The sequence below is a fragment of the Andrographis paniculata genome, unplaced genomic scaffold (assembly GCF_009805555.1).
Source record: "Andrographis paniculata isolate CXL003 unplaced genomic scaffold, ASM980555v1 Contig35END, whole genome shotgun sequence".
NCBI lineage: Eukaryota > Viridiplantae > Streptophyta > Magnoliopsida > Lamiales > Acanthaceae > Andrographis > Andrographis paniculata.
Window position 1 is genome coordinate 957,948 of NW_026137568.1, and position 19,478 is coordinate 977,425.

A 19,478-nucleotide genomic window follows, 5' to 3' on the forward strand; every position below is an offset into this window, starting at 1 on the left:
TAGATATTTTTATCATTTTTACTGCAATTTAATATAATACTAATATTAAAAAAATAATATAAAAAACAAATATTACTATTTATATGAGACATAAATACTACTATTTTTTTTTAAAGATTATATATTTTAGTTTTATTTTAAAATTTCAAATTATAATTTTTAAATTTAATTATACTAGTTAGTTATTTTAATATTAATGTATAATTATTTTTATTATATTTTAATTATTTTTATTAATATATTATTAGTTATTTACTAATCATATTTCTTCTAAATTTTCATATCTACATTAATTGTTACGCTATATGGATACTTAAATTTTAAAATAATTGTTTTCTTAAAAAAAAAAAAAATTGGTTTACTTTCAGTGGAATAATTCTCTATAAATATTATTAAAAAACATAATATACATGTATTAATATAATATACCATATTTTACCATCCTTATCCTATTTATTTATCTGTTTATTTTCTTAAAAATTTTTAGAAATATTATTTTTATATTATAGTGTAGTATGAATAAAATAGAAAAGATTAAAATAACTTTATTAGTATTGTGTGATATAAATATAATTTTGTGTAATATATTTTAAGTAGTAAGAGTATTTTTAATGTCAGTAGAAAGTACAGTTACTGAAAAATGAAATAAATACTTTGTTACGAAAAATAAAAAATAAAAAATAAATAAATTATTAAGGGACGGAGGAAGTATATATATTTTATTTATAAGAAGACTATATTAAAAAACAATAAAAAAATAAAGTAAATTTGAATGATTGAAGAAAAAAATATTCCTTCTGTCTGCCATTTAGGATCACGTTTATCTTTTGATCATTTTATTTAATATTAAAAATAATTTTATATTTGTATAATTTTTGTAAAAATATTATTTAATAAAAATATTTTTACAATCTTTTGTTAATTAGTACTACGTTTCAATATAATAATTAATTAAATTCGTAATAAACTTAAATAAATATAAATTTAATAGATGATTATTTAAATTAATATTTTTAGATAATTAAAAAAAAAAAGATTAGCGTAAAATTCGAGGACTAAACAGAGCCTTAAAGCTTCGTGATAATCTAAGGGTGTGTTTGTCGGGAAATTTTCCCCCAAATACATTATTCATCCTATTTTTTTCTTTCAAAAAATATCAAATCAAATATCTATTTTTTATTTTTATATTATATTAAAAATTAATTTTATATTTAAAATATCGCATCAACACTTATTTATATTACATCATACAACTATTTAAATTCAAAATTTTACCTATTTAAATTTCAAATCAAAATCCATTTCCAAAACAAAGACACGTTGAATCCGTCTAAGTGTCGTTAAAACAGTACCACAATTATTCGTACCGTACCAACTTCTTACAGACGACACGCCACGTACACAGTAAAACACTACTAATTCATACAAGCGCCAGGGACCACAGATCCAACGCGCATATTCCTCCACCCAGTCGGCGCATCTGGACCTGAGATCCATGGACCACAACAATAATACTTGTCCCTACATGCTAGCTGTGATGTGCAGGCCATTGTCTGTCCTGTCTTGACAAATCCATGAGCAACACATGCTTCCACATGGCCATGTGTACACACACACAAAAAACTTTCCAACCCCACAAAATAAAATAAAATAAAATAAAATAAAAATAAAACCCCACAAAAGAAAGGAAAAAGTTTGAAGTCAAAATGACTGTGTTCTTGTGTGGAAGGTGTGGTTCTTTATTTTTATTTTCTTTAATTTTTTACCTTTATTTTTTTTGTGGATTCTTTTAGGGAAAAGGGGTTTTTATTACATCTCGTGATGAGATGGGTAGAGATGAGATAGAAAGTGGTGGAGGAGAAAGCAAAGGTTTTTTGTCTTGATTAGGGTATGGGGTAGAGCTGTCTGTGGGCTGTTTTTATGGGGGCAAGATTTGCTGTTGCTACTATTGTCCTAATTGTTCATCATCTTCAAAGACTCTTTCTTACCTATTCTTCTTCTTCTTCTTCTTTCCTTCGAGGGTTTCTGAAAAATCCCATTTAGGGTATTTGCAGTTTTTGGATATTTTCAAGAAAATATTTGTATATTGATTAGTGGGTTTTTCTGTTCTTTCTTTCTTTCTCCTGTCTTCCTTCAGTTCCCTAAGATAAACCAGTTCATACATATATATATATATATTGTAATTAAGGTATCATGAGTAGCGGTGGAAGTGATCTTGATGATTTAGATGATTTAGGGTTTGTGGAAGTTGATCCAACTGGAAGATATGGAAGGGTACGATTTAATTTAATTTTATTTTTATTGAATTATCTTCTTGAGTTTAATGAATGTTTGATTGTCTTAATTTGATTTGATTGGATTTGCAGTATGATGAGATTCTTGGAAAAGGGGCTTCAAAGACAGTGTATGTATGCATCAAGATCTTCTTTGTTATTTATGACAAACTTTTGTTGTTAATTACTCCCTTGGAAAATATGTTCAAGTTTTTTTTTGTTTTTTTTTTTTGGCATGAAAAGTAAAAAGAATAATATATTATTGTTTTTGTAATTTTTATAAGGGAAAAATTTGATGTTTTTTAGAATTAGTAATGTCACTTTTGGTTTACAACAATGAATTGAATTATTTATTTATTTTATTCAATGTAGAATCAATGTTGTAAGTATAGAAAAAAAATATTGTTGATAGAATTTTCAAAAAGATAAAAAAATTGAATTTTTTACCAAATATAGTGGTACGAGGTCATTTTATATGAACTAATTAAAATGACAAGATCAATAGATATAAATCGTAGTAATAATCCTGTCATAAATCTCATTATTTATTTTGATCGGATATAATTAATCTTTTTTAGTTTAATTTAATTTAAATTACGATTGTTGATGCAGTTACAGAGCATTCGATGAATACGAAGGGATCGAAGTAGCATGGAACCAAGTGAAGCTTCACGACTTCTTACAAAGCCCCGAAGAACTCGAAAGACTCTACTGCGAAATACATCTTCTCAAAACCTTAAACCACTCGAACATTATCCAATTCCACACTTCTTGGGTCGACACTTCCAATCGAAACATTAATTTCGTCACCGAGATCTTCACTTCCGGCACTCTCCGACAGTAAGATATTACATACTTGTCCCGATATATATATCCATTCGATTCGATCGTGTCAGAATTCGAGCATTCATTGAACAACCATTTGTCCTTAAAACATAGGTATCGGTTGAAGCACAAGAAATTGAATGTTCGGGCGATCAAGAAGTGGTGTCGACAGATACTCCAAGGGCTCGCGTATTTGCACAGTCTCGACCCGCCTGTGATCCATAGAGACCTTAAGTGCGACAACATTTTCGTCAATGGGAACCACGGCGAGGTCAAGATTGGCGATCTTGGCCTCGCGGCGATTTTAAGGAAAACGCACGTCGCACATTGTGTCGGTGAGGGTTCGAACCCCAACTGAGTTTCTTGCGAATTAAAATTGCTTTCGTGATCTGAACGTCACTAGTTTGATCAGGGACGCCAGAATTCATGGCACCGGAGGTGTATGGAGAGGAATACAATGAGCTAGTTGATATATATTCATTCGGGATGTGTATGCTCGAGATGGTAACGTTGGAGTATCCTTATAGCGAATGTACGCATCCGGTGCAGATTTACAAGAAAGTCGTATCCGTAAGAACGAACTCCCGACTTATTTTCCCATTTTCTTTACGATGTCCAATTGAATGAGAGGTTCATGTTGCTTACCTCGTATCGATGTGTCTTCAGGGCAAGAAACCTGACGCCCTCTACAAGGTGAAGGATCCGGAAGTACGTAGATTTGTCGAGAAATGTCTGGTGACGGCTGCCGACAGGCTGTCTGCCCGGGAGCTTCTCCATGACCCATTCCTCCAAATCGACAACTACGGTTATGATCCGAGGCCATCAATCGAGGAATCGGGCATCGTCAACAGCTACTTGAACCAACACTATAAATTTTATCAGAAAGAACACGAATCACATCAAGACTACGAATCGGCTAGCGCAGATTTATTAGCGAATCGAGAAGATCATCACCTGGAAAACGTCGACATCACCATCAAAGGGAGGAAGAACGAGGACGGCTACATCTTCTTGAGGCTCCGAATTGCGGATAAACAAGGCCATGTCCGGAACATATACTTCCCTTTCGACACGGATACTGACTCGGCCCTTTGTGTCGCGACGGAAATGGTGGCCGAGTTGGACATCATGGACCAAGATGTTACCGAAATCGCAGAAATGATTGACGGAGAAATCGCTGCATTGGTGCCGGAATGGAAATGTGGTACCTGCATCGAAGAAACCGGAAGTCTTCCATCTGACGAGTTGTGTAAGAACATCGAACCTCCAAGATCAATGCACAGCCATTTCGAAGAGACGATCGACCAATCCGAAGGCTCTGAGCACCATGACAGTAACGATGCTTCACTCGGCTACAGTAACCACGAAAGAGCACCCGGTGAAAAGATCGAGTCTTCGACATCAGATACTGACAGCAAAGCACGAGCGACAAATAAGCAGATTCCGACCGGAGCTAAAGATGAATATGAGACTATATCAATTTCGGCATTCACACATTTGGATTCTGAAAACAAGGGTGTGATGAAGCAGAAGATACACGGATTCGGATGCTCGTTTAGTTCTTGTAATCCCATGCACATGGTGACGGCAAAGGGTTTCTACTCGAGCATGCTGCTACAACATACGCCGACTACTTCTCTACCAGTTGATGCTACAGACTTCTAAACCTCGTCAACTTTTAATTGAGACAATTTCGACTAGGTGTTTTTTCAGTTTTCGGAGACTGTAGATTCTCGACTGAAAATGGCGGAGAGATTGAAAATGAAGCATGTACATTTAAAGGGTCCAAAGAAAACTTACTATTCATTCTTACAACATTCGCCACCAGCAGCAGCAGCTTCTTCTTGCTTAGTAAAGTCGATCTACGAACGAGTAATGCCTGCCCCAGAATCTTATATACATGAAAACATGGAAATGAACTTCAAAGCAATTTAAGCGTAGGAAAAATCGAGATAAAGATGATCGTTTATGCTTTTCTATATACCTGAGGCTGAGCAGCTCACTGATAATAGTCGCATGGCAGGAGATATCGACTTTTAGAAATCGAAAGCAATCAAAAAACATTATATTCACAACATATTGACTTCTAAAGATTGAAGAATCTACAGGTATTGTGCCATTAACACCTCCGGCTCAAAGAAACAACCTTATATAGGAAGTAAAAACTGGAACTGAAAAAACAAGATTCACGGTATCGGCGTACTTCCAGATTCTAATATAATAAAAAACCAATACCACAGCATAGTAATTAAGGTTAGAACATTTGAAGAAGTTCAATTTTCCAAATGTTGGAGTAATAAAGATATTGAGATATTTTAGAACTTCAAGTAGATTGATATATTCAGGCTCCTGGTAGTTCGATATTAAGGAAGTCTTTAGGAATCAAGACCCTGAAAACAGCATAGTGATGATTCAGGCTCTTCTCTCCCTGCAATCTGTGAACACTTCCCAGTGCACCGTTGTTTGGGTTTGGGAAAGCATAGAATACACGTTTGATTCTCTGATGAACAATCGCCATTGCACACCTAAATTCACAGAAGAATAAAACAAATAAAATGGATAAAGATCATTCAAGAACAGTAAAAACTGACTATATATGATTTTTTTTGTTGGTACAGAGAACTCACATAACGCACGGCTCCCAGACAAAGTAGATGTCATAGCCTGTACATAAATATGGCCTTGTTGAGTCACAACACATGCCATTCCTACAATCGTCCGTGTTCTCATCATCTGTTACCTGAAAGATGGATCGTAATTGAGGTCTCAATGGACTATTTTGCGAGTAAGTACAGCTATTATTTTAAATTAGATGACGCGACACTTCATACCTGCATATCTATCAACAGAATTAAAAAATTAGTTGTACTAATTGCCTTTGGCTGAGGCCAAATCTATGTTAACCAACTGCAAAATAGAGAGGAAGCTTACATTGGCATTAATCTTTTGTCGTTTTAAAGGAGAGCCGGTTGGAGAAGACACCCTACAATCCTCTTGGGCAAATTCTGTACTTTGTTCAATCACAGGAAAAAGGAGCCTATCCCTTGCAGCAGAATTTTCAATTGCTACAATGGCTGCATGTCGTAATGGGTGCCAAGAATAAAGATTCTCATATTGTTGTTCAGGCCATCTCCACGGATTCAAACAAGATACATTCGTATAGGATTTCTCTGCACCATTTGAATGTTTTGACAGAGATATTGGATCTTGTGTCATTTCAGATGGATTCATCTTTGCAATGGCTTCAGGATGCTCTGAAGTACACAATTCCTTGCTTGTACTGTTCGTAAAAGCAGACGAGCCTTGATCACTAGCGCTAGCAATAACCTGTCTAGTTGAAGGGTCCACAATGACAGCAGCATTGACAAGCTGCCAAAAAAAAAGTCCGTGTATAATTGACAGAACAACTAGCAAACAATAAATCAATACCTCAAAAATACAGAATATGTATATATATATATATATATATATGTATTGCATAGTAGAACTACAACAACAGAATATATTCAAGCTCCAGATCTACTTCTTGAAGGCTACAAATTAGCTTAGTTGGTAAAGTGAGCTTCTGCACACGCACACAAAATAAATAAATTAAGGGGAGAGAAGTGAGAGAAATCATAATCCGATCAACTTAATGATAGTGTTGGCCAAAGTACTACTTAATGTTAATTAAAAGTGATTCTTTTATGCATCGTCTACCCTTACACACGTATAACAGCAGATCAAATGTTGAAACTGAAAAAACAATGAAAAATAAGCAGTGAAATTTTGGAAATGAGAAGACATTCATCCTCCACATAATCAAATACAGTACTACAGTTTTTTCCACATATCATACAGATATAATCATATCGCTTTTAATAAAGTCAATTACATAGGAAAGCAAAAGAAACGAAACAGTAAAAGGGAAGTCTTCGCCACAAAACATGCATGCAAATACACCACAAAGATTATAACTACAACATATTAGGATGTACTTTGCAGCAAGCTACAGGCAGTGAGTACTTACTGAAGCTCCATATTTAGCAATACTAACAGCAAGCTTCATGAAGTTGGAAACTGATATCAGATCCTCCTCACTAAAGCCAGTTATTCCCTCAATATTGCTGAAACGTGAGGAGTATTAGAACTCTGTAGTTATGTTGGAACGCAATAAATTGATATTTTAAGTAACTCACTAAGTAGGTGGATGAAAAGAAGTTGGCCACAACTTGCATTGTTCTTCCCATTCTTCCTTCGTCGATGCAGCATATCTGCTTACCTGAACCATAAAACAAAGGGTAAGCAGCCACGCTTCAAAGAAATCAGGCTCAATTTAATAAAAGAGTTTAAAATGATATAATTTTAGTTCACAAGCCACAACCAACATTTAACGAACAGTCATTTTCCTTAATAAACATTCATTTGAAGCAGCAGATAAGAATATTTAACACAGATCATTGACAAAAAAAACTCATAACTTAGGCATGCAAAGGCTTGAACAAAATGATTAGATGCACAGAGGTAACAAGATAATACTTTTGAAAATTACAACAAATAAGTCCCATGAGTAAAAAGACACACAGAGAAGACAATAACTCAAAGCTGTAGTTGATCCTAACCATTATCACAGTCTCTTTCTTCAAAAACACATCATCGTTATAAGATGAGGGGAAAGAGTAAAGGTAAAGCCGGGTGACTAACTAATGAATAATAATGTAACAATATGGATCATAAACTAGTGTATATCAGAAATATAAGTTAATTCCAAAAGGTCATTGTAGGCATTTTTCGGTTTCAAGGGCAAGAAGAAGTGGCAACCATGAGCATGGAACAGTCAAATAGAAGTCACATAAAGCTAGAAGATAAAAGAAATGACCTACTTTAGCGACGAAAGTACTCAATTGATATGTATTCACAAGCTCCAGCACTTCCTCCGGCATAGAGTGGGATTCATCCTCAGTTCCAGAAGCCAGGCATAAGATCACAAATAATTGATACTTCCCTGCTACATACCAACATCGTCACGAACCAAATTTACTAACAATTACACTCCAAGACTCAGTAGACCAAAATGGAAAAATCCAGAATTCAAGTCTGGATTAAAATTCAAAATCCGAAAAAGAAACAACTGTCAACTTCCAGTCTATGCATTCGAATGATGTAAGGACCAGTTCAACAGACGAAGAAAATTAGCAAAATTGTGGCCAATTCTAAAGCCATTAAATTAACCCTCTCATGATAAAGAACAAAATACCTACACTAAGGGAATAATCTGAACAATGAAAACCATGCCACCGAGCTTTAAAACATTTTTCACAGCACAGTAATATCGTCAAATGCAAAGCTGCAAAAACAATTTCACTTCATTGTTGTTAGATTGTTTGCAAGTCTTTCCTGGTGTTTCCCACAGCCAATTTTCAACTAATGATAGATCACCTTCAAAATCGAAAGCAGCAATCGGAAATCAATATCACTTAGGCAGACACACTTATCAGTAGAGAAGCAAACAACCTCCATCAAGACAAGTCTTGCGTATGCGCTTCACATGGCGGAGACCTTCTAATGGTGCTATATGATTTAACTTCCTAACAACATATATCATAGGAATTGGAGCATGAACTTGTTTAAAAAATGGATACAGAATTTGAGGTTCAAATGACAGCAAACCTTATGACAGAATTAGCAAACTTAGGTTCGATTGCTGAAACAAGCACATCCACTGCACAATAAAAAAAGATCTGATAATTAAGAAAGTTTAAGAACTGGAATCGAAGAAGGAAATCACAGTTAGAAAACAGAATACATACCAGTGCTTTGCAGATTAGGAGGAACCGGAGGTTTCTCTGGAATGTGAATAATTTTCCAGTTCTCCCATGAATTCGTAGCTGTCTCATCAACACTGCCATTCATCGTGAAGATCAAAATGTGAAAATGCTCAACGCCACTGTACTTGTAACTTTGTAGGCAGCTGCGAAGAAATAATGAAAAAGGTAGTCACTTTTTGGAAATTGTGCGAAATCACAAAGCAATGTCAATAATCGAATCGGTATCTTCCAAATCATTTCCGAATCGAAATAACAAAACAGCAATAAATTTCGGCAATTTCTCACAGTTGATTTTACTTTAGCCTCAATGGAAGGAGGGAAAGGATTCAACTTACAATTTTCTCACACATTTCCCTGCAGTAGACGAAGCGGGCTGAAGAAGACGACCAGAGACTTTCCCAACTGGTTTTGAACTGCCGGTTTCGGTTCAGATTTTTCAAACCGCCGGTTTGAAGTTCGAACCGGCGGTTCGGCCAATTTTGGTTTTGTTCTTTTCTCAATCGGGGCGTGAAGTGGAGACGGCAACTATGGACGAGCAGCGACGGCGGAGACGGCTGTAGAGACGGCGGTCGGTGAAGCAGTGAGTGGTGGAGATGAAAGCGGAAGCAGCAGCGGAGGGAAGAAGAAGAAGGAAGAAGGAAAAGAATGAAGGGAAGAAGAAAGAAGAAATGGGGCGGCGGCTTTGAAGGTTTAGGTCAGAAACCCTGTAATTTAAGGGTGTGTTTGTTTAAAGTTTTTGGATTTTAAATTGAGATTTGAATAATAAAAAATTTGAATTTGAATAGTTGTATAATGTGATATAAATAAATGTTGATGTGATGTTTTGAATGTAAAATTGATTTTTAGTATAATATAAAAAATAAAAAATGGATGTTTAATTTGATATTTTTTAAAAAAATAGGATGAATAGTGTATTTAAAATTCAATCCCCCAAACAAACACACTGCAATAATTTGTGTTTGTTTGATTTTTGAATTTTAGTTCGACATTTGAATATTAAAAATTTTGATTTTTAATAATTGTATAAATGTAATATAAATATATATATTAATATAGTGTTTTGAATATAAAATTATAAAAATTTGGTAAACAAACACAGTTTGTTTCTGTTTTGAAATTCCTTTTAAATAAGATATTAATATTATGTTTGTTTATGGGTTTTGAATTTTTTAGTTTATATTTTTTAACAGTAAAAAATTAAATTTAAATAGTTATTTGATGGAATAAGAATTTTATATTTTAAATGTAAAATAAATTTGTAATATAATATAAAAAATAATTATTTAATTTAATTTTTTTTTAAAAAAAATAATTTAAATAATAAAAGTCTCGTCAAAAATCCATAAAAAGAACACAACCTTAATTTGAATTTTTATTTGAGCTCACTAATTAGTTGTCCATAGCTAATTCAAAGAATATATCGACATTAACAAACATAAAATAAACGCATCAATAATTTTTAGATTAAAAATAGTACAATAACACAGAATGATGCGGGTGTGTTTGTTCGGGGTTTGGTTTTTGAGTTGGAATTTGAATAGTAAAAATTTTGAATTTGAATAGTTGTATGATGTGATATAAATAGGTGTTGATGTGATATTTTGAATGTAAAATTGATTAATATAATGTAAAAAATAAAAAATAGGTGTTTGATTTGATATTTTTTAGGGAAAAAAATTGAATAAATAATGTAAATCCAATCCAAACAAACACATCCTAAATAGATAAAAATAAATATCAGATAGAAAACTAAAAATGATTGAACTTGTTTAATATGTGGAGTTCATACGTGGTAATAGTGAAAATAGATATTGAATAAAAATTTAGAGTGTATTTAATTTGTAGGTTTTCTTGTAAATGTATTTTTTTATATTGGATACGAGAGGTCATATTAATAATATAAAAATTAATATTTTAATTAAATAATTAACTTTTTTATTAGACATAGTATATTTGTGTCAATATATATATACATATAATTCAATATATATTGACACTACATCGTGTAATTAACCGATAAATATAATATACAATATTACTATAATATAATATAAATACAATAAATGTTGGTCTCAAACATTTTAAATATTTAATAATATAAAATTGCACCATATTTTCGTAGAAAGAATTCGAGCATTGCAAGCAGAGTTATAATATTTGTGGAAGGTTCAAACCACACACTGTAATCGAAAAATAAATGACAATCAAATTATTAATTCAGTTCGACCCATCGAAGATCTACGTATGGGGTACCAATCCAGGCAATATTACTTTTCATCAAGATCAAAATCGAGATTACAATAGAGTTGTACTAGATACTATTCTAGAGCACTCACCCCCTACATAAGGTTGTTCAACAAGCCATCTATATCCTCAATATTGCATATCTCTTTTTCTCACGTTGAAATGATTGTTACTTCAAAAAATATTTCTATAATTACTCTCCCAAATCTTCCCACTACATTTGTCCTAATTAACATACAAGGTAAGAATGACAGATTTGGAAAATATCATTCTAAATAAATCTGTATATTGACTCTACTATATTTTCTCAATAAAATTCCATAAAATCTACTAGGGTGTGTTTGTTTGGGGATTTGAATTTTGAGTTGAGATTTGAATAATTGTATATGTGATATGAATAAATGTTGACAGTGATGTTTTGAATGTAAAATTGATTTTTAAGTATAATATAAAAAATAAAAAATAGGTGTTTGATTTAATATTTTTGGGGAAAAAAATTGGGATTAACAGTGTATTTAAACAACTAAATGAAATTCTCTAAAAATGATATTCCTTTTTGGGATACGTCGGATTGATCAACATGAGTTGCAACAAATATGTCGTAATAAATGAACCGCAACTACAGCTAGAATTCATACGCCCGTTATCAACAATAAATAATTAACTGTTGTAAAATGATTGAACTTTAAATACGCTACAAACACAATTTAGAAAGAAAAACTAAAATTAAACACACTTTTAATACGAAAGTAGTATATTAACAGCGATGGCTCATTCAACGAACGGGGCCTCTTCATTAATGGAAGTTCCGTTCCGTACGTTTTGGGCAATGGGGAAGACATGCGCGGGAGTTTTTCATTTTACCAAACGTACGAAAAGTCAATAATCTAAATAGTGCCTTGTGACTTCTGCCACCGACTTGTGGTGGGAATTTGCTGCTGCTGCTGCTTATGATAATGGTGGAAATAAAAGGCTCTGAAATTTTGGGGATTTGGTGAATCCGCTCGAAGTTCTTCTTCCTCTTCTTCAAATTGCGCAGATATGGCGTCGGCCGAAATCAGCGGAATCGCGAAGGATGTAACTGAAGTAATCGATCCTCTGCAAAACAATCCATCCCCAATTCTTTCGGATATTTAGGTTTTCGTGTAATTTCATTGTTATCCTTTACCTGAAATTGGTAGTTGATTGGCGATACTCCGATGGTGTACCTGAATAACGTGGACGGATGCGTCGCACGTGTCGCGGCCAAGCTCGAATCCATGGCGCCTTGCTCCAGCGTTAAGGATAGGTATTCAATTCGATTTCGTTATCAATTATGTTAGCCAGTTGCTTGATTATCGGATTCCAGTTTTATATCGTTTCGATACTTCCTTCTAATTTTTGTGCTTGAGATATTTTACAATGATCTGATATTATTTTGTTGTAAACTTATTTAGATTTGATTTGATTTTATCTGCATCACATTTATAAATAATCAACTTTCAAATTCTACAAATGCAATATACATTCAACCATTTCGATTTATTATACATTTTAAGGTAAAAATTTTTAATTCTAAGAGATGTTTTATGTGATATAAGATATGTTTGAATGTACAGTAAACTGTTTTTTTACTCCCTAAGACCCCCTTATCATTTTTGTTGTTTTAGTCCCATAAGTGAAAATTTTTTTTGTTGTTCTAGTCATCTGGCGTCGGAGACGCCTGCGTGGCTCGCCGGAGGTGACGTGTCCGTCAGTGTCCTGCCAGGTCAGCGACACCTGACGGACATGCGGATTTTTATTTTTTTTCATTTTTTTAAATTTTTTTATTGGACCAAATAAAAAAATAAAAAAAGTGCAAATAAAATTAAAAATAAAATAAATTAAAAATAATTTTTAAAAAAATTTTAAAAAATGAAATAAAAAATAAAAAAATCCACGTGTTCGTCAGGTGTAGCTGACCTGGCTGGACCCCTGGCGGACACATCACCTCCGGCGAGCCACGCTGGTGTCTACGGCGCCGGAGGACTAAAACTACAGAAGGTGTTTACCTATGAAACTAGTTTTATGGGATTAAAAAACAGTTTAAAAACACATTTTGGTATAATATGAAAAATAAAAAATAGGCATTTTGATTCGATATTTTCTGAAAAAAATTCATTGTATAGTGAAAAATATTGAAAAAACCACATAAAAACACAATGTGACTTCCTCATTTTGAGATCCCGATAGAAATGTATTAGGTGGCCTCCTAAATTTGAGCTTTTGACCTTCGATCCTACGTTCTGTTTCTGCCCAGAGCTCTTCTTTTTCAACTCTAACTGCTTTGAGAACCTTATTTCCGACTTTAACTATGATAAGAGTCTTGTTTTTGAATTTTTTACCTGTGGTGACCGTCTTGTTTATGACTATAACAGTGTTGAGAGCTTTATTTTCGATTCTAATTCTGTTGAGAGTTGTTAAATTCACTTAATCACTAAATGGGTAAGTCGCCATATCCTTGGACTATGAAATGTACTTTATTGACTGGGTGACGGGTGGGCATTTTACTGTGTTGAGAGTCCAAGACTCAGATTCAACGGACAATTCTGGCTACGTCATTGTTTGATTTATTGAGAAATTCTAGTTGTATGATCTTTAGATCTTTTCTATATTTTTATACGACTCTTTAAATTAGATCACATTTATAAATAGAAGCCTATTTCATCATTACATTAAGAAAAAAAGAAATGCAATTTCGAAATTATGATAAAGTAACACTTGGAATTCTTCGAGCAGAATCGGTTACAGTATGATTGCAGATGCTGAAGCACAAGGACTCATCAAACCAGGAGAGGTATAATATCTCCATATCTGAATCTGCAAATCCATTTTTGTGAATAGTTCATTCAATCAAATCCTGATTTGAGCAGGAAATGTTAAGGTTCTATGTGAAATTTACATGAAACATAAATCTCTATCTGATTGCCTGAGTTTTGTCGAAGAGTGTTGTGATCGAAGTTACGAGTGGCAACACCGGTATAGGCCTGGCGTTTATAGCTGCCATTAAAGGATACAAGCTCATCGTCACAATGCCTTCTTACGTGAGCTTCGAACGCAAAATCATTCTCCTGGCATTCGGCGCCAAAGTGGTGCTAACAGATCCTGCCAAGGGAGTCGAAGGAGTGATTCAGAAAGCTGAGGAGATTCATGTGAAGACGCCGAACTCTTATATACTTAAGCAATTCTTAAACCCTTCGAACCCCAAGGTAATGTGTTTTGATGATATCTGATGTTAGTTTGGCGAATGAGCAATCTTAATGTCTCTGTTTTATTTATGTTTTAGATACACTATGAAACTACCGGGCCGGAGATATGGAAAGGATCGAATGAAAAGGTCGATGCATTTGTTTGTGGGATTGGCACCGGAGGAACTATCACCGGCGTAGGAAGATATCTTAAAGAACAGAATCCTAACATAAAGGTTCGACTTGTTGAAAATTGCTCGGTTTATGTTAAAATCGTCGGGGTTTTGCTTACTTAGTTGATTGGTTTAGTTATATGGTGTGGAGCCGGTTGAAAGTGCTGTTCTTTCGGGAGGAAAGCCGGGTGAGTTTCGTTGGTATGTCATATAGAATCTTCGGAAGTTTTTGAGTTTTTGGAAAATTCTGGAAATAATAAAAAGTTGAATATTTGATGCAATGTTTTGTGAGAAGAAAAATTGTATTTTGATACGATGTTTTTTTTTTTAAAAAAAAGTTACTATTGATGAATAGTGTCCGAAATTCTAAAAATGCGTATGTAAACCGAGCGTATTAGACTCTTTTAGTTTCAAGTTCATGGAATTCGATTGGCTTAATTTGTTTTTCAAAGGTAAACATAAGATTCAAGGAATCGGCGCTGGAATTATTCCCGATGTTCTTAATGTTGCTCTCATTGACGAAGTACTTCAAGTAAGACTTAGTATGCATTCGAGCAATCATAATGTCGACTTCTTTTGTGTTGTAAGAAAAGCTTTAACTTTTGATGTTCTTATTTCATCGTGAAAGGTATCGAGCGAAGAGGCCATTGAGACAGCGAAACTACTCGCGCTAAAAGAGGGGTTGTTGGTGAGCTGCAAATTCGATGATCCCACGCTCTTACTAATATTTTTATCGTCATCGTTCGAATCTCAATCCATCCTTTGCGCAGATGGGGATATCGTCGGGTGCTGCAGCAGCAGCCGCACTTTCAATAGCCAAACGCCCCGAAAATGCAGGAAAACTTATCGTTGTAAGTACGCTAAAATATTAATCAACAACACATTATTTATGTTAATATAATACAAATACAAATACAAAATATGAAATAAATTTGAGTTTTTTAGTATAGCGCACTTGGAGATGATTAGGGTACTGATTAGTTTCAACTGAGGGTTCGCCAGAGTGCACTGTTAGAATAACGACTGTAATTTCCTACGTCATAAAAAAATAAATAAGAAAAATTAACACAATATAGTGTTCATTGAAATTATGTGTTTACCATTCACGCTATATTATTATATGAATATTCTCATATTCTGAAATCAATTGATAATGTGTTTGTGTGAAATATATTATTATATGGGAAAATATAGTCTTTGTTCTTTCTCTAATTTCCTTTCACACGATTTTTTTTTTCAAAAAAATTACTACACTTTTCATATTTATTATTTTTATATTATCTAAACAATTCTTTATATTTCACATAAAAACAAATTCTTTTGCAACAATCTCACAAAACAAAAACACATAGTACTATGTTATTTTTAAGGAAGATGTTTTGACGCGAATCGTTGCTCGATGACCGCAGACACTTTTCCCGAGCTTTGGCGAGCGGTATTTATCAACGGAGCTTTTTGATTCGATCAGAAAAGAGGCTGAAAACATGACTGTTGAGCCATGAACAGGTTTTGTAAGAAACTTTTCGACAACTTGAGCTCCCTCCGGACAACGGAAGGGAGGGATTGATCCAATTGTATGTAAGAATTCTTAACGTATAATTGTACCATACATTTTCCCACTTGGCGTTGGATTATTGTCACGCACGTCGATTGATCGTTGGAAAACTCAATGTTATATTAGTAAATTCAAGAATTTGTAGTCGAAATCGACAAAACATGAAGAAATGCCGCGATACTATGACTCCGATCCTTGCTTAATCAACGTTGTTATAAGTTTATCTATACAGTGAAGGTTGAACCTCCACGGTCTTCTGATTTTGATTTCGCCTGTCAAAATATATCATAAAATCAAATGTCAGTTTTTTACTATGCAATAATCGTAATTTTTATTTTTTCAAAGTAAAGTATAATGATAAATGTTTAATATAAATAGTTCGGTATGAGTTTCTATAAAGGATGAAGGGACTATTTTGAAATATTACTATCATATTTAATAATTATTTTTATTTTAAAAATACAATCTGATTTTTGTGATGTTAATTTGACTCGATCAATGCAAATATACGAAATAGATAAATATAATATTTGTTCATAAGTCTACATACTACTATATTGTAACGTGTCCGAAAGCTGATACGCCCAGCGCCTAAGCCACGCCCGCACTGAGGCCCAGACCAGCCGTCCCTTATGCGCAACACGCCCGAGAATAATGCGGAACACGTACGTGCACCAAGATATGGGTCATTAGTCGGCTGCACAGGACAGGGGCTCGCACACATGTGACGAACTATGACCGACAACCAGGGACAGGAATATCAGTCCGTGTGACAATATACTAGTGACAATATACTATGCATATGTTCATCACTAGGATTTTATTTTCCATATTATGAAAGATGGAAGATAATACAATCAAAATCAGACTCTTTCTAATGTCTTGATTATTGGCGATTTATATTTTTGTATGTTAATTTTTATTTTATTCATTTTCTTAATTTTTGTTACTTTTATAAAAATAAGAAAAAAATTTCTTATTGAGGCATATCTTTTTTAATATAAGTATATATATATATATATATATATGTACACACACAAGAGAGTTTTTAGAACTATACACATTTTAAATTGAAAATTCCTTATTATAATCATGATATAAAATAATTGAGATGTAAATTTGATTATTTTATGTATAATATGTATACTTAATATTAACAAATGATTGAAAGATGCATATTAAAAAGAAGTAAAAAAATTTTATAGTACTTAATTAGCATTTACATATATGTGAAGTTAAATGTAACTAAATTTTACTGTTTTTTTTTATTTTATATACATAAATTCTATTTTTATTAATAATAATAACTATGGAATTAAAAAATTACCCCCCACCCCCCCACAAAAAAAAAAAGAAATAAATAAAATAAAATATTATTTATATTTCTATGTTTACAAAATTGTAATTTATGTGCACTGTTTTTATATTATTTATTTAGTAAATTTAAATTTAATATAGGTAATTTAGTGATATATTTTCTTAATAGATAACATAAAGTAGTTCATTTTAATTATTATTTTTACTTTTCTCAATTGCTATATATCTTATCTATAAAATTACTAGTAAATAGATAATTAAAACGAACACGTTTAAATCTTATAATCACAGATGCACTGCATTTCACCAATATTTTTGTATAATTGCCACAAATCTAATAAAATTTGCATAATTTTAAATAAATTATATTTAATTTATTATTTCCATAAGTTTAAAAATAAAATAAATTGTATGAATTCTCATTCTCTCATGTCCTCTCTCTACGTAATTTTTCCTATAAATACCTCTTCACTCCACCTTAATTCATCATTTCCTTTTAAAATATAATTTATTTTTCTCCACATCTCTTATATTTTCATTTATATTTATTCGGGTGTTTATAATTTTTCGTTCACTCTTTATTCCTAAAATGGCTGGCAGGCAAAGCAGAGGTCGTCAAAGAATCCCGATAAGATATATTGAAAATATGAACGATTTGTATCCCACATTTTCAAAACGTCGCTTAGGCCTTTTCAAAAAGGCCAGTGAGCTCAGCACCCTGTGCGGTATCGATATTGGGATAATTATTTTCTCCCCTACGAACATTCCACATTCATTTTTCCATCCAAACATGGAGTCGGTAGTTAGAAGACACCGTAACCAACATTGTAGCGATTATGCCCGAATTGTCGAGATTTTTCCCCGGGCCCGAATCAAGCAACTCAACGAGCAACTCGATGATGTCCTAACAACGAAAGAAGAGTTTAAAGAAAGAGAGAAATACCTCGATGGTACTCGGAAAAAGGGTTGGTGGGAACGAACCACTTTTGAAAACCTTAATAAGGACGAGGTTTATGAATGGATCGCTTGTTTCGAGAATCTCCGTGCCCAAATCGCCAACCAAAATAAGGAAATCAAGAACAATGGTAGCGCGGGCATTGCTATGTCCGAAAAACAACAAGAGGAATGTATTTTTTGCACCGATTTTCCGGACATGACCACTGATGACCCCGTTGCTACTAATCCTGATTTGCCCGATAATATTAGCGAATCGGAAAAACTCGTGTCCTCGAACTTTCAATTACTTCCGGGACCTTCTTCTTCTTCTGATATGCTGGTTCAGGATCAGTTTGAACAAATTCCCGATGATATTTTCAACTTTTCAAGACCTAATTTTGAAGAAGATCCATTTCCGGGAAGTGAAAATTTGGATTTCAATTTTAGTCCATCTAATTATCTTCCAAATACTTCTCAAGCTCAAGATTGGCCAAGTGAAGATGGCCATGATGATGGTAAGTCTTCTTCTCATAAACCAGACAATGGTTCTAAAAGCGGCGGCGACGGCGACGGCAACGGAACCAATTCTTAAGATCATTTGTGATCTTTATAAGATTATAACGCGGTAAAAGTTTAAAATAAATTATTATTTTTCGTCATGTAAAAGTAGAAATCCAACAATATATATTTTTTTTTTGGCATGAATGTGTGTGCATTTTTTGGTAATTACATTTCATTTTTATAGTAAAATGTTAGAAAAAATTAGACAAGTTTTTTATTAAAATAACATGAATATTTTAGATGACATAAAAAAAAATCTAACATATATATATATATATATTACTACTGAGGGAGTATCGTATTAAAATTATTTTCCATGTATATCAATACATTGTTGTAAATTGTTCAAACAAGATCTTGAATTTTCTATTTTATTTTATAAATTATCAACAACAATTTATTTATTAATGCATATAAGAATAAATAAAGTTTATCCTTTTCTTTTGTTTTGATATTTAATTTTTTGTTTAAATATAAATCACAAATCGCGTTTAGTTTTGATTTGAAATATAAATAATTCTTATTTTGCTCTATAATTTTTAATAACAAGATATTATATTAAAATATTATTTAATTACAAA

General features: G+C 32.9%; 4 protein-coding genes across 11 annotated transcripts; 3 read left to right on the top strand and 1 right to left on the bottom strand.

Annotated features, from left to right (window-relative positions):
* Positions 1–1,803: 1,803 nt before the first annotated feature.
* Positions 1,804–4,913, top strand: LOC127249114 (probable serine/threonine-protein kinase WNK9). 2 transcript variants are annotated; one of them, XM_051271755.1, is made up of 6 exons: positions 1,804–2,274; positions 2,367–2,404; positions 2,886–3,113; positions 3,213–3,433; positions 3,520–3,668; positions 3,765–4,913. In XM_051271755.1, the coding sequence occupies exons 1-6, from the start codon at positions 2,194–2,196 to the stop codon at positions 4,761–4,763; spliced, it is 1,716 nt and encodes a 571-aa protein (XP_051127712.1). In that variant the 5' UTR covers positions 1,804–2,193; the 3' UTR covers positions 4,764–4,913. The 2 variants fall into 2 exon arrangements, with proteins under 2 accessions (XP_051127712.1, XP_051127711.1); XM_051271754.1 differs by having other exon boundaries at positions 1,807–2,274; positions 3,511–3,668.
* A 318-nt stretch (positions 4,914–5,231) lies between these two features.
* On the bottom strand, positions 5,232–9,602 carry LOC127249115 (tRNA-specific adenosine deaminase TAD3). Of its 3 annotated transcripts, none has more exons than XM_051271757.1 (10): positions 9,241–9,602; positions 8,888–9,048; positions 8,748–8,799; positions 8,592–8,665; positions 7,961–8,082; positions 7,277–7,359; positions 7,108–7,204; positions 6,030–6,467; positions 5,726–5,838; positions 5,232–5,623 (listed from the first exon to the last, which is right to left on the bottom strand). In XM_051271757.1, exons 2-10 carry the CDS (start codon positions 8,988–8,990, stop codon positions 5,440–5,442), a joined length of 1,266 nt encoding a protein of 421 aa, XP_051127714.1. In that variant the 5' UTR covers positions 8,991–9,048; positions 9,241–9,602; the 3' UTR covers positions 5,232–5,439. The 3 variants fall into 3 exon arrangements, with proteins under 3 accessions (XP_051127714.1, XP_051127713.1, XP_051127715.1); XM_051271756.1 differs by having other exon boundaries at positions 7,961–8,085; XM_051271758.1 differs by lacking the exons at positions 8,592–8,665; positions 8,748–8,799.
* Positions 9,603–11,957: 2,355 nt separating this feature from the next.
* On the top strand, positions 11,958–16,286 carry LOC127249329 (cysteine synthase-like). 5 transcript variants are annotated; one of them, XM_051272078.1, is made up of 10 exons: positions 11,968–12,235; positions 12,331–12,437; positions 13,919–13,964; positions 14,113–14,376; positions 14,454–14,591; positions 14,665–14,716; positions 14,981–15,060; positions 15,157–15,216; positions 15,299–15,379; positions 15,938–16,286. In XM_051272078.1, exons 1-10 carry the CDS (start codon positions 12,191–12,193, stop codon positions 16,028–16,030), a joined length of 966 nt encoding a protein of 321 aa, XP_051128035.1. In that variant the 5' UTR covers positions 11,968–12,190; the 3' UTR covers positions 16,031–16,286. The 5 variants fall into 5 exon arrangements, 4 of the variants coding, with proteins under 4 accessions (XP_051128035.1, XP_051128034.1, XP_051128036.1 ...); XM_051272077.1 differs by having other exon boundaries at positions 11,969–12,235; positions 13,907–13,964; XM_051272079.1 differs by lacking the exon at positions 11,968–12,235 and having other exon boundaries at positions 12,339–12,437; positions 14,115–14,376.
* A 1,703-nt stretch (positions 16,287–17,989) lies between these two features.
* LOC127249035 (MADS-box transcription factor 22-like) lies at positions 17,990–18,928 on the top strand. The gene has a single exon (XM_051271628.1). It carries the CDS (start codon positions 17,990–17,992, stop codon positions 18,926–18,928), a length of 939 nt encoding a protein of 312 aa, XP_051127585.1.
* The last annotated feature ends 550 nt before the right edge of the window (positions 18,929–19,478 follow it).

What these genes read in the sequence shown, in the direction of transcription:
- LOC127249115 (XM_051271756.1), bottom strand. Translation starts at nt 8,990, where the DNA reads ATGAATGGCAGTGTTGATGAGACAGCTACGAATTCATGGGAGAACTGG. An exon ending in CAAGACTTGTCTTGATGGAG is followed by an intron (nt 8,086 to 8,591) that starts GTTGTTTGCTTC and finishes GTTGGTATGTAG; the next exon opens with CAGGGAAGTATCAATTATTT. An exon ending in GTCTGGGAGCCGTGCGTTAT is followed by an intron (nt 5,624 to 5,725) that starts GTGAGTTCTCTG and finishes CTGTGAATTTAG; the next exon opens with GTGTGCAATGGCGATTGTTC.
- LOC127249329 (XM_051272077.1), top strand. Translation starts at nt 12,191, where the DNA reads ATGGCGTCGGCCGAAATCAGCGGAATCGCGAAGGATGTAACTGAA. An exon ending in TCGCGAAGGATGTAACTGAA is followed by an intron (nt 12,236 to 12,330) that starts GTAATCGATCCT and finishes TGAAATTGGTAG; the next exon opens with TTGATTGGCGATACTCCGAT. An exon ending in TAAACCCTTCGAACCCCAAG is followed by an intron (nt 14,377 to 14,453) that starts GTAATGTGTTTT and finishes TTTATGTTTTAG; the next exon opens with ATACACTATGAAACTACCGG.
- LOC127249114 (XM_051271754.1), top strand. Translation starts at nt 2,194, where the DNA reads ATGAGTAGCGGTGGAAGTGATCTTGATGATTTAGATGATTTAGGGTTT. An exon ending in AAAGGGGCTTCAAAGACAGT is followed by an intron (nt 2,405 to 2,885) that starts GTATGTATGCAT and finishes TTGTTGATGCAG; the next exon opens with TTACAGAGCATTCGATGAAT. An exon ending in GCACGTCGCACATTGTGTCG is followed by an intron (nt 3,434 to 3,510) that starts GTGAGGGTTCGA and finishes TAGTTTGATCAG; the next exon opens with GGACGCCAGAATTCATGGCA.
- LOC127249035 (XM_051271628.1), top strand. Translation starts at nt 17,990, where the DNA reads ATGGCTGGCAGGCAAAGCAGAGGTCGTCAAAGAATCCCGATAAGATAT.